General features: G+C 38.1%; 1 protein-coding gene across 1 annotated transcript in view; it reads right to left on the reverse strand.

The window, feature by feature from the left end:
• The window catches only part of Magi3 (membrane associated guanylate kinase, WW and PDZ domain containing 3), a 228,916-nt gene that overhangs the window by 91,702 nt on the left and 124,144 nt on the right, over positions 1-13,070 (reverse strand). The window contains exon 3 of the mRNA XM_059266005.1: positions 3,265-3,384. Coding sequence (XP_059121988.1) covers positions 3,265-3,384 — 120 coding nt within the window. The remainder of the gene's footprint in view (positions 1-3,264; positions 3,385-13,070) is intronic.

Below are 13,070 nucleotides of genomic sequence, written 5' to 3' on the forward strand. Positions count from 1 at the left end.
GCAAGGAAAAAGCCAGTTCATGTTTTCTGAGCAAAACATTTAACACTGCAAGTAGAGGTTTAGTTGGGGGGGGGGGAAATGCACCATAATTTCAACTTTCCCCGTTTTAATCTTATTTTATAGACTGGACCTTACTGTGTGGTCCTGGCTGCCCTGGAATTCGCTATGTATACCACACTGTTCTCAAAATCACAGAGATCCATTGCCTATGCCTCTGCTGGGATTAAAGGTGTGCAGCACCATGCCTTACTATTTTTCCTTTTTAAAGCTCAGCGATCACACTATCAAGGATTTTGGATGAACCAAAATAGAAATAAAAGGAATATTTTATTTTTCTAGGAAACATATTTTCTAGGAAACAACAGTATCAACAGACAAAAATTTTACTGAAAATTCTCAGTTAACTATCTGTATAAAACTTAACATGTTCCTAAAAGAAAAATTAGAAAAAAATGCAGAGTTCAAATTGCTATCCAGTCACTAAACAGATTTTGGGGCATCATAATAATTTTCTGTAGTTTCCTCCTTTAAGAAAGGCCTTCATAGGGCTAGGGAGATGGCCCAGCAGTTAAGAGCAGTTGCTTCTCTTGCACAAGACCCAGGTTCAATTCCTCGCACCCACATGGTAGCTTACAAACATCCATAACTAGTTCTAAGAGATCCAGGACCATCTTCTGACCTCCACAGGCACCGGGCACGAAAGTGGTATATATACATACAGAGTCAGGTAAAACACTCATAGATTTTTTTAATCTAAAAGGTTTTATTTAACTAAAAAAAGAAAAGCATTTCCTTTATAGAGCTATCAACTATGAAATATTTCAAATATATTATAGATAATAGTAACTGGATCATATTAGAGTTATCTATGTCATACACACATTTACTTATATGAATACAGGTATATTTATATACCCTATGGGTATTCGATTTATCTTTTAAAATCAATATTTGGCAGAATTCTCCTCCCCCCCACAACCCTCTCTCTCTTTGAGATAGGGTTTCACTACGTAGCCCCAGCTGGCCTAGAACTTGTTATGTAGACCAGGCTGGCCTCTAACTTCCAGAGATCCATCTGGCTCTGCCTCTCTGCCCCTGCTTCCCAAGTACTGGGACTAGGATAAAAAAGGTGTACACCATCATGCTGAGATCTCCTTTTTGAGAACAGGATCTTATCCAAGGTTGGTCTTGAACTCCTGATCTTTCTGCCTCCATCTCCCAAGTGCTGGGATTACAGGCATGTTCCATTATGGTTGACTATAATTACATTTACTTTTTTCCCCTTCTTGAAACAAGGTCTACTTCTAGAACCATGTTTGTGAAATTATCAAACAAGAACCCTTGTATACTGCTATGAAGAATGGAAATAGACAGCTATCTGAGTAAATATACTCTACAAGTAAAAAAATTTTGGACTAGCATCAGGAGAATGAAGAAATAAAATGCAATACTCAAATGATGGCATACTATGAGAAATTAAATCAATGAATTCATGTAAATGTAGGATAATAATAACATGGAGAAATCTAAAAAACTACAATAATATGTAAAAACAATAAAGAACAGAGATAACACAGATCATATGTAAATAATAAGCACATAAGATACAATACACATTTTGTAAGAGCATATATAAACAAAACATGCATATTAAACAAATAAGAAAGGGTAAATGTAAGAGGTAAGCTATTTGAATAAAAGTGAAAACAAATTAGCTTGTCCATTCCTCTGAAATGTTTTCACTGGCAAAAAGGATATTCCTATCATTTTTCTTTAAATTTCTTGTTTTGTTTCCTTCATAGCACCTCAGTTTACACTTAATTTAATTTTGACTGCTTTCCCTACTAAGATACAGAATTTATTAAGGCAATAGCATTTTGATTTTGTTCACAGTGTTCTTGGATCTCTTACAAGACTTGGCACATAGTATGTACTTGACACATGGTTACTGAATAAATGAAACATGATCAAATCAATTTTTAAATGAATGAATGATTTATGGGAAATTAAACCCAGAAAAAGAAGCTAGGTCAAAGTTCACAGGTGGGAAGGAAAGGACTCAAAGTTCTGAATAAGAAAGGGATATAACCAGAATGACCACAACTGAGCTTGAGGAAGCCCGGCATTGTATCAAGGGGCAGGATGAATGAACAAAGGCAAGAACTGGGGGTGGAGGAGAGATCAACTGCAATAGTGTAATTAACTCATCTAAAGTGCCTACAATCAAACGGTGAGAAAGAAGAGCATTACGAAAGTGGCTATCAAGAAAATGAGTAGATGTGGTAACAAGTGAAGTGTTTTCTGGACAAAAACGTGCATATATATGCACATACATACATATGAATGAGATGCATTCAAAGTTATTTATTGAAAACATCATTTCTAGAAACTGAAGACAGCATCAAGTAAGAAAGGCATTATCACTACTACACAGAGCTTGTGAAAGAAGCAATTAGAAAAGCAGAACAAAGCAATGTTGAAAAGTATAAGGTGCTATGGGAGTCGATAAGCTTGCCAAGTACAAAGTGAGTTAGATAAGAAAAATTAAGTACATAACATGGAATCATTTAAGAGTTGAAACTGACCTCAAGTTTGTACTTCAGGGAAACAAATGGGTAGAGGAAACAGAGATATGAAAATTAATTATTGGTCCTATCCTCCAATCTATACTTTCTTTTTTGTAAGATTTTAAAGTACATACAAGTCTTTCAAAGCATACAAACTTTATATTCCCATCTATGAACAGAAAGCCATCAACAAGTACACGTTGGGTTCAGATGATGACAGTGAATTGCTATGAAATATGTAAATTTGCCAGTTTGGTTAATTTTTAGCTTACTGTTCACAATAAACATTTAGTGTGATGTAATGCTTCTGGTTATTGTCTAATATCACCTAGTTGGTGAATTAAGAATATCCTAATCAAAAGAACAACTTTCTAATAACTTAAGTTTTTTTTTTTATCTTATGTGTGCAGTTGTTTTGCCTCGCGTGTATCTCTGTGTGTGCAGTGCCCACAGAGACCCAAAGAGGGCATAGGATCCCCTGCAACTGGAGTTTCAGACAGTTGTTAGCTGTCATGTAGGTACTGGAAATCAAAAGTAAACCTTCTGGAGGAGCAGCCAATGCTCTTAACCATTGAGCCCTCTCTCTAGTCCTCCCAAATAACTTTTTTAAAAAATCAAATTTACTGATAAAATTCCCTCTGAAATGATTCTAGTCATCCGGATAGTTGTGAGGTAGTTTTAGTATTTGGAGACATACCATCATACGTTCCACTTTCTAACAACGCTCCGCTTTCTTCCAGTGCTTTGAATTGTTCAACAGAAATGAAATTATAGTCCACCCCTGGAACTTCCCCATCCCTGGGAGCCCTTGTAGTGCCTAAGGAGAAAAGAAAAATAGAAATGTAAAGTACTTTTTAAAATACAAATTATTCAGAGTACTATAAAGTTCAGTCTAAGAAGACTACACGAAGACACAACTGATTTAATACACTATATCTGACAAAGATCAGAAAATTTTAGGCAACTTAATATTAAAGCAGTACAATAAATATAGGATGAAATACACTTTAATAAGTAATCATGAAATTTAAACCTATAAAAACTCTAAAGTTTCATGCTATCGAGAATTAATTTCTTAAAAAGATTTTATTTTTAAACTTTGAGTTGTGTGTGTGTGCCTGCATGTGTGTGCGTGTGTGTGTGTGTGTGCGTGTGTGTGTGTGTGTGTGTGTGTGTGTGTGTACAGGCGCCCACAGAATTCAAAGGAGGGATTGGATCCTCTGGAGCTGGAGCTGGCGTTCCAGGTGGCTGTGAGCTGCCTGATGTGGGTGCTGGGAACCAACCCTTATTGCTCTTAATCACTGAGCCATCTCTCCAGCACCATTTAAAACCCCAATACTGTTACTTAACTGAAAGAAGGAAAGATAAATTCACCAGGAACAGACTTCATCACAGCTTACAACTTTATCAAAGCATAGATGACAAAGATTGTATATATTTTTGGCAGACACATTTTAGGATGGAAAAAGATGATGTTTCACTATATCTCCCTGGCTGGATATGTAGAGCAGGCTAGCCTCAAACTTATCTCTTTTTATAATATCTAAAATGTGAAAAAGATCCACAAAAATGATAATAATGATTATGATGAAGATGATAAAAATAATAGGTTGAGAAAAATAATGGCTATGGAAACATCCTATATAGTGATTGTACTGTATTTTCTCTATCATTTAAAATCCATCTTTCTAAAAGAATATAGCATTTTTGTTTTAGATTCTAGAGGATACAAAAGTTATAAAATATAGCTTCCTTTTTTAGTATAATAATTATTTTTATTATTAAAAATTTTATTTCTTATATGATGATGAACTACATTGTTAAGATTCTTTCAATCAGGTGGGCAGTGGCGTTGCATGCCTTTAATCCCAGCATTCATGAGGCAGAGGCAGACAGATCTCCAGGCCAGCTTGGTCTACAGAGTGTGTTCCAGGACAGTCAGGGCTGTTACACAGAGAAACCCTGTCTCAAAAAATCAAAATAAATAAATAAACAAACAAATAAATAAAAGGATTTTTTTCAATCAACAGCTTTTCCTTTTTTTTTTTTTTTTAAAGATTTATTTATTTATTATGTAGTGTTCTGTCTGCATGTATGCCTGCACGCCAGAAGAGGGCACCAGATCTCATTACAGATGGTTGTGAGCCACCATGTGGTTGCTGGGAATTGAACTCAGGACCTTGGGAAGAGCAAGCAGTGCTCTTAACCTCTGAGCCATCTCTCCAGCCCTCCTTTTATATTAAGTAGAAAGTTGCTAGGAGTTAAATAGTTAAAATTATAACTTAGCCGGGCGGTGGTGGTGCACTCCTTTAATCCCAGCACTCAGGAGGCAGAGCCAGGTGGATCTCTGTGAGTTCGAGGCCAGCCTGGGCTACCAAATGAGTTCCAGGAAAGGCGCAAAACTACACAGAGAAACCCTGTCTCGAAAAAACAAAAATAAATAAATAAATAAAATTATAACTTAGAATTACCTATGAAATATGGGAGAATCCATGGCCACAATAACTGCACTTCTTTCCATTAAGAGGTGGAGTTTCTCCCTTCAGTCTAAATTTTTTTAAAACTTACTTTTTTAATTTAATGGTGAACATGCTGTGCAAATTTAGGAGTTTATATTTCCATCTCCCATCCTCCTGGAATGTTCCCATTACCATCAAGACTCTTGAATAATTAGAACTCCAGCTAACAAACAGTAAGAGGCCCCTAGACATAAAGGCAGAGCTATCCCAGCTTCTCCAGTCCCAGCTAAGCTGTCAATGACTTTGCCACAGGAGTGATGTCAGCTAAACCCAGGCAACTCATGAAGTCATGGCAAATAACACATGATGGTCATTTTAAGTCACAAATTTTAAGGCACTTTGTTATGTAGCAAAGGCTAACAGGATATGCAAATGCATTTTATTACAAAATATAATGACTACATAAAATCCAATTCATTAAGCAAACCATATTGTAAATAATACCATAATAACAGCACAAACCCAAGGGGCAAGAAGAACTACCTTTTAGTCTGGATTTATTATTATTAATGGTATGATTTAGAACAAGAGTTAGCCTCTCTGGGATTCATTATCTTTCTGCTAAGTGGTGCTGGACAAGATGGTGCTCATGGTACTTTCTACTAAAAGGCATGACTTTGGTGCTAATTCTCATCACAAATTACTAACTGTCAACTCTGACTTCCTCCCATTCACATATAAAAAAAAAAAAAAAAAACTTTTTTCTCTTACCTCTTTGCCTTTAATGGCTCAAAAACTGTCTTTAGTTTCTGATACTCTCTCTCTCTCTCTCTACATAGTTTATGTGTACAAGTTACTTAGTACATTTCTCCTTTTTACAAAGAGGTTCCACTTCCTCCCCTCATTTTCTCTTCAGCACACTGTAATCATATCTTTGCCCCAATCACTCAATAAGACAATTTCCTATGTTCAAAGCTAATCTCTACTTCGTTTAACTCAATGAAGAGTATGATGTGATAGATCACTCTCATTTTTTGTTTTAGTCTGAGGCCCACAGAAAAGTACACAAAATATGCTTTTAACAATTTAAATTGATGCAAATCAATTCAGGTGAAAAAAATATTTCTAGCTTACTGTGGTGCACATAACTTAGATCTCAGCATTTGGGCAGCAAAGGCAGGCAGATCTCTGTGAGATCAAGGTCAGCCAGGTCTACATAGCAAGTCCCATGCCAGCCAGGGTTACATTGTGAGACCCTGTCTGAAAAACCAAACCAAACCAACAAAAAACATTTCTAAAACCATAACAGACTTTTTGTGTGCTTCAATAAGCCTTTCATCCTTTCCATTCCCAAAGTAACTACCATCTAGATACTTGTGAGGTTGACTTCCTTTCTACTTCTCTCGCAAAAGCAACTAAATAATGCATTTCTAAGAAACTGTGCTTTGCCTGGTTTGTAACTTCATTTGATTGGAATTATCCATTATCAATTCTCCTGTGTGTCCACACAGGACACTTGTTATTGGGTTTTAAAACCTTTGCCAGTAAACTGAGTATTTCAAGGCACCTCACCACATATTTAATATAGAACTGCATTAGGAGATTAGACATTTTTTATATGCTGATTGGCTACTATAATTTGCAGATGGTTTATCTCCATCTTAACTCAAGTTAAGCCTTGGCCCCCAATGTAACAGTGTTGAGAGGTGACGGGATCACTAAACATCAATCATACTCAGCTATGAATCCTGAGAGATACAACAATGACTAGCTTGGCAAGACAGGCTCACTGGTGTAATAATGGCATAGACAAAATAAGATTAATCAACTACTTCCGGATTATAGTTAAGACTTGCTCCACAAAAGGAAACCCATATTTGGTACCATTATCAGGCCAAGAACAGGCTAGACAAGTCCCAGGCTCTAGGTGAGAACCTACAACTGAATGTTTCACTGAATGGATAAAGTACTAAACTGAATACTTAAACCCTTAGATCAATGCATCTGTCAACGTTCATCTGAGAAGCTTCCATTTGTAAAAGATGGTGATAAACACAGAGACCCATAACAAGCCAAGATACGGAAACTAAGTGACTGCAGAATGCTTAGCCCTAAAAGGAACATATATACCATGCCTCTATTCCCAAGGCTCAAGGATCATTGCCAAAGGGACAGAAAACAGTGCAAAAGCCAAAGACAGTAGATGAGCACAAAGACATAGTGTCTTCTGGGCATAACAGGACAACTGTCATGCAAACTGACAATGGTCCCAACAGTATACACAAACTCTGGGCAAGCCCAGGCTAGACTAAATCCAAAATGAAGATGGGAGCTGGACATGAAAGTCCACCTCTAGTGTGGAGCTATTGGTAACTGTTAGCTTATGGGAGAGGGAGAGAGAGTTTTCTCTTAGGGTGTAACCCCTGGGAAGTGGACTGTGCACCAGTGGAAGAACACACATCCAAGAGTTTTGGAGCAACACATATTGTGTCTTGATGTAAGAGGGGGAAAAAAGACACAAAATTGGGTAAATATAGAGAAGATGAGGGTAAATCTGTTTAAGAGGTAAAGGAGGGGGTAAATATGATCAAAACATGTTGTACAAAACTTTCAAAGAGGAAAAACATAATTTAGGTCAAGTGAGATGGCTCAGTAGGTAAAAGTATTAGCCACTCAAGCCTGCTGACTTGAGTCTGATCCCCAAATTCCAACGTGGCAGGAGAGAACCCCCTCCCAAAAGTTGTTCTCCACATGCACACTTAGAGTGCATGCACCCCCATTTCCAATATAATAATAACAACAACGAAATTGTTGTAGGATATTTTTCTGTATGCTGTGAATATATGTTATTCCCATTGGTTAATTGTAGCAGGAATCTTAAAAGTTCTTATTAATAAAATCAAACCCAGAGCCAAGTATTGGGGTGAACACTGGAAGATCAGAGAGACAGAACAAGCCACAGCTAACCTCACCTGGCCAACTTCTCAGCTGATCTTGTTTCCTCAGACTGGAAGCCTCTGTGTCCTCATATCCGAATGGCTCTCAGCTGAACTATGCTGCTCAAAACCTAAAAGCTTAACCAGCCAAATGCTCCTAGTTTCTGGTCCTCGAGCCTTATATACCTTTCTGCTTTCTACCACCACTCCTTGGGATTAAAGGCTCACTTTCTGGGATTAAAGGCTCGCTTTCTGGGATTAAAGGTGTGAGTCACCATGCTTGGCTGTATCCTTGAACAGATGGATTTCTGCCTCTGGAATGCTAGGATTAAAGGCGTGTGCTACCACTGCCTATCTTCTATATTGTGGCTGTTCTGTCTCTGATCCCAGATAAGTTTATTAGGGCGCACAATATTTTGGGGACACAATACCACCACAGTTAATAAATAAGTTGCTTTGACCTATGGCAAGGCAGCTTAAAGGCAGGCGGTAAAGGAGAGAGACAGGAAAGAGAAAGGTGGAGTCTGGAGAGAGATGCCAGCCTGCCACCCAAAGAACAACATGCCAGCAGACCAGTAAGCCACAGAATATGTGGTAAAATATAGATTAATAGAAATGGGTTAATTTAAGATATAAGAGCTAGAGGCCTGTCATAGACCATACAGTTTGTAAATAATATTAAGCCTCTGAGTGATTATTTTATAACTGGCTGCGGGATCACGGGACTAGGCGGGACTGGGCAGGACTGGAGAAACCTTCCAGCTACAAAAAATAAACAAAAATCCAGGGAATTAAGTCATGAGATCCAAACTCATGAAGGGACTAATATAATTCCTGCAGAATTGAATTAGTTGTTATGTGCCAGGCATGATGTTTCCTGCCTGTAATCTGGAGACAAAGGAGGTACAGACAACAGGATTGAGAGCCCAAGGCCAACCTGGCTACATAGTGAGACTCTATTTCAGAAAACAAAGAGTAGATTAGTAACTGTTAAAGTTGGTTTTGGAACATGTGTGTCCTTTGCTCACATACCCACCTTCCCTTCTGCTATTACCAGAGACAAGCAAATGCTAGCATTATGCTCTTCAACTTCCAGATTAATGAGTCAAAAAACCCAGTCTCAGTAATTGTTATAGCAACAGAAAATGAACCAAACTATTAGCCATATAGATTTCCTATTATAAAGTATCTCTTTATGTCTTCATTCTCTACTGAATTGCCTCTTTTAAAAATTAATTTACATTTCTTTATGTTCTTGATAGTATAATAAATCATCAAATTTAATCAGCTAGGAGTCTGTACTATTTACCATCATTGCATCTCTAAGAATGACTTAAAAGTTCCATCTACTATAAGATGTGCTCCAGTTGTAAATATTGTAGAACATGAAATAACTGTTTTAATCCCTTTTCTAGATATGTATTACATACCTATGAAATACATTCATAGATACATTTCTATGAAATATGATTTCCTGAAAGCACTTTCTTCTGCACATGTGCCCAATAGACATTACAGAGAAAACAGAGGCAGAGATAACCTTTCAAATACTATTACAATCCTTCAAACAGAATGTAAAATAGTTCTAATTAAAAATATTACTACAGTTGAAAAGAAATGGTAAATTACTGATAAAAAGTACTAGAATAAGCAAGATATTTTCTTTTCAAAATGATGGAACAAATTGTGTGATATATAATTCTAAGACTAACTATTATGATCAAACAGAGAACAGAGGCCACACTGAAGCAAATAGGTGCCATGATTTCTACTATATTCCCCTCAGGTACAGCATTCAGCAGTGTTCATTTATTGTAGTTACTTGCTGCTATTTGATAAGATATTAAGCATGCTGGGAAAAAACGGCATAAGAACTAATACAACCTGTTATGTTGCTATCATTCACCCATATACCAATCATCTCTGAGATAATCTGCATTGGAGAAACAAATAGCAAAACAGGCAGTATCTCCTCTTACTCTTTCATTTTTTAAAATAGATCAATTTGCTAATTTTTAACTTTGGGGGGGGCACTCATACATATGATGCAAATGTATGGGTGAACATGTATAGACATGTATGTGCAAGTGCAAAGGTCAAATGAGAACATAATATACGTTTATCATTCTCTGCCTGTTCTTCAGAGGCAGGGTCTCTCCCTGAACCTGGCTTGAATTTCCTCAGCTAGTCTGGAAGCCAGCAACGCCTGGTGATCACCCTTCTTCTCACTCCCATCTGTTCTGGAGTTAGATAGTCCCAAGATGCTTAGCTTATTACATGGGTGCTGGGATCCGAACTCCAGTCCTCAAGGTTGTACAGCATGGACTCTAAGTAGATAGGCCATCTACAGGCTCTACTGACTTTCTTCTCACCTTTTTTGGGAAAAGAAAAGAAAAACAGACAGTCCTTGCATGGACTGCCCCAGGAAGGGGAAAAAGTTAAGATTTCCTGGGTAAACTGGGAGGGGTTAGTAGAGGGAAGAGGATGGGAGGTGGGAACATGAGGGTTTGAGATGGCCGAGTTGGGGGAGACACAAAGGAGAGTAATGAGAGAGATATCTTGACAAAGTGAACTATTAAGAGGCTAGGGAGAAATCTGGAGCTAGGGATATCCCCAGGAACTTACAAGGATATCCCCAGCTAAGACTCCTAGTAATGGTGGAGAGGGTGCTTGAACTAGCCTTCCCTTGTACTCAGATTGGTGACTACCCTAACTGTCATCACAGAACCTACATCCAGTGACTGATGGAAGCAGAGTCAGAGCTCCACAGCCAAGCATTTGGCCAAGCTCCTGGAGTTCAGTTGAAGAGAGGGAGGAGAGATTACAGGAGCAAGGGGTTGATCAGGATCATGATAGGAAAAACCACAGAGACAGCTGATCCAAGCTATTGGGAGCTCATGGACTCTGGACTGATAGCTGAGAAGCCTGCATGGGACTGCACTAGGTCCTCTGAATGTGGGTAACAGCTGCGTGGCTTGATGTGTTTGTGGGCCCCCTGGCAATGAGACCAGGACTTATCCTAGGTACATGAACTGGCATTTTAGAGCCCATTCCCTTTGGTGCAATGCCTTACTCAACCAGTGTTGCAGGGGAGAGGAGCTTGGTCCTGCTCCAACTTGGTATGCCAGCCTGTGTTGACTACACAAGGGAGGCTTTACCCCCTATAAGGAGAGGATGGGGGTGGGATGGGGGGAGTGAAGGGAATGGGAGAAGGGGAGGGAGGGGGAACAGGAGTTGGTATGTAAAATGAAAAAAAATTTAAATAAAAAGAGCTACAAAAACAAAAAACAAAACAACAGTCCTTCGATGACAGACAGAAGTTCTTAATTTAATTCAAGTTTTAATGGAGGCAAACTTGACAATCAATCTCTTCCTTTATACCGCATGTATTTTGTACCTAGTTAAGAAATCCTGTCCATAGAGATAGACTATACGCTTTTAGAAAGTACTGCAGCAAAGGCAGACTCACACCTAGTTCCTTAGTAAAGGGAAACAGATTTGTAGAGTGAAGGGAAGAGAGTGTAAACGGAAGAAGCAGTTTTGTTTCCTATTTACTACAATGATACCCAACAGGATTTATTGAAAAGTCAATTATCCCCCTTCTGACAGGTCACAGCACTTCTGTAAAGACGAGATTTTGCCACTAGGCCTTCTGTTATAGACGATTACAATACTATCATTCTGTTTTCACGATAAACTGATACACTGCATACCAAACGTATCTATTATCTTCTAGTCGTAGTCTTTCCCTATAAATTCTAGAATCAGCTACACAAAAAGAAAGCTCAGCTCAAAATTCAAGAACCAGAAATCTTTATTGGACTGGCAAGATGGCTCAGCAGGTATAAGTGTCTTCAACCTGGGTTTGAGCTCAGGACCTACCTGGTAGAGAGAACTGACTCCCTCACATTGTCCTCTCACCTATACGTTCTCCTCACAAGTAAATGAATAAATGTAATCTAAAATTTCCATCAATCTATTTAGATCTTTTTATTGTTACGCTATAGAAAAATCTTACACTTCCTTAGGCTAATTTCTAGGAATTTCATTCTTTTTGTTTCGAGACAAGATTTCACTGTACAGCCCTGGCTGTTCTCAAACTTGGGTCATCCTGATGCTTTATCCTCCCAAGTTCTAGGATTAAAGTCATGTGCCACCGTGCTACTTTGGGGAGCAGGTGTTGGCCTTACATAAACATTCAGATAAGCACTCTACCACTGAGCTATATGCCCAATCAAATACTTTGTAAACTTTTATTTTCGAATTGTTGATGGCATAAAATAATGCAATATGGAGGTTTGGTCACTTTATTGAGTTATTACTTACCTGTAGTAAAATGCACTAATTCTAATAGTATTATATAATGATTGTGCTTTAGAAACCATCAGCACAAAGTTTTCCTAGGTCCTTTTTGCAGTCTCATTTCCATGGTAGCAACTGAAATATTGACAGTACAGTTTTACTTTTAATAGAATCTCCTGTGCATGGAATAATATGTGAACTTGACAACAGTAATTGTTTGCATCTAGCCTCTTTAGGTTGGCATGATGGTTAAGATTCACTCATGTTCAATTTCTTCTTATGTATGCCATGTCATTTATGGAAAAAAAAAAAGACCATTTAAATTCTTTTCCAAGCAGAATGTCTTCTACTTTTTTTTTCTTCTTTGATTATTCTGGCTTAGTACTTGCTGTACTAAGTTGAATAGTACAGCAGCAAGTAAACATCCCTGGCATGTTGCCTCATATTTTAGAAAAAGCTAGCTGGGTGGTCGTGGTGCACACCTTTAATCCAGCACTGGGGAGGCAGAGACAGGCAGATCTCTGTGAGCTGGAAGCCAGTCTGGTCTACAGAGTGAGTTCCTGGAGAGCCAGGGCTCTTACACAGAAAAAATCCTGTCGAAAGGAGGGAAAGGGAAAAGGAAAAAGGCAAAAAGGGAAAGGAGAAGGGAAGAGGGAGAAGGGAGAAGGAGAAAGGAGAAAGGAGAAAGAAAAAAGGAAAAAGGGAAAGGGAATGGAAAAGAAAAAGGAAAAGGAAAAAGGAAAGGAAAGGAACAGAAAAAGGAAAAGGGAAAGGAAGAGGAAAAAGGAAAGGAAAGGAAAGGAAAG

This window comes from Peromyscus eremicus, chromosome 6 (genome assembly GCF_949786415.1).
Source record: "Peromyscus eremicus chromosome 6, PerEre_H2_v1, whole genome shotgun sequence".
NCBI classification, from domain to species: Eukaryota; Metazoa; Chordata; class Mammalia; order Rodentia; family Cricetidae; genus Peromyscus; species Peromyscus eremicus.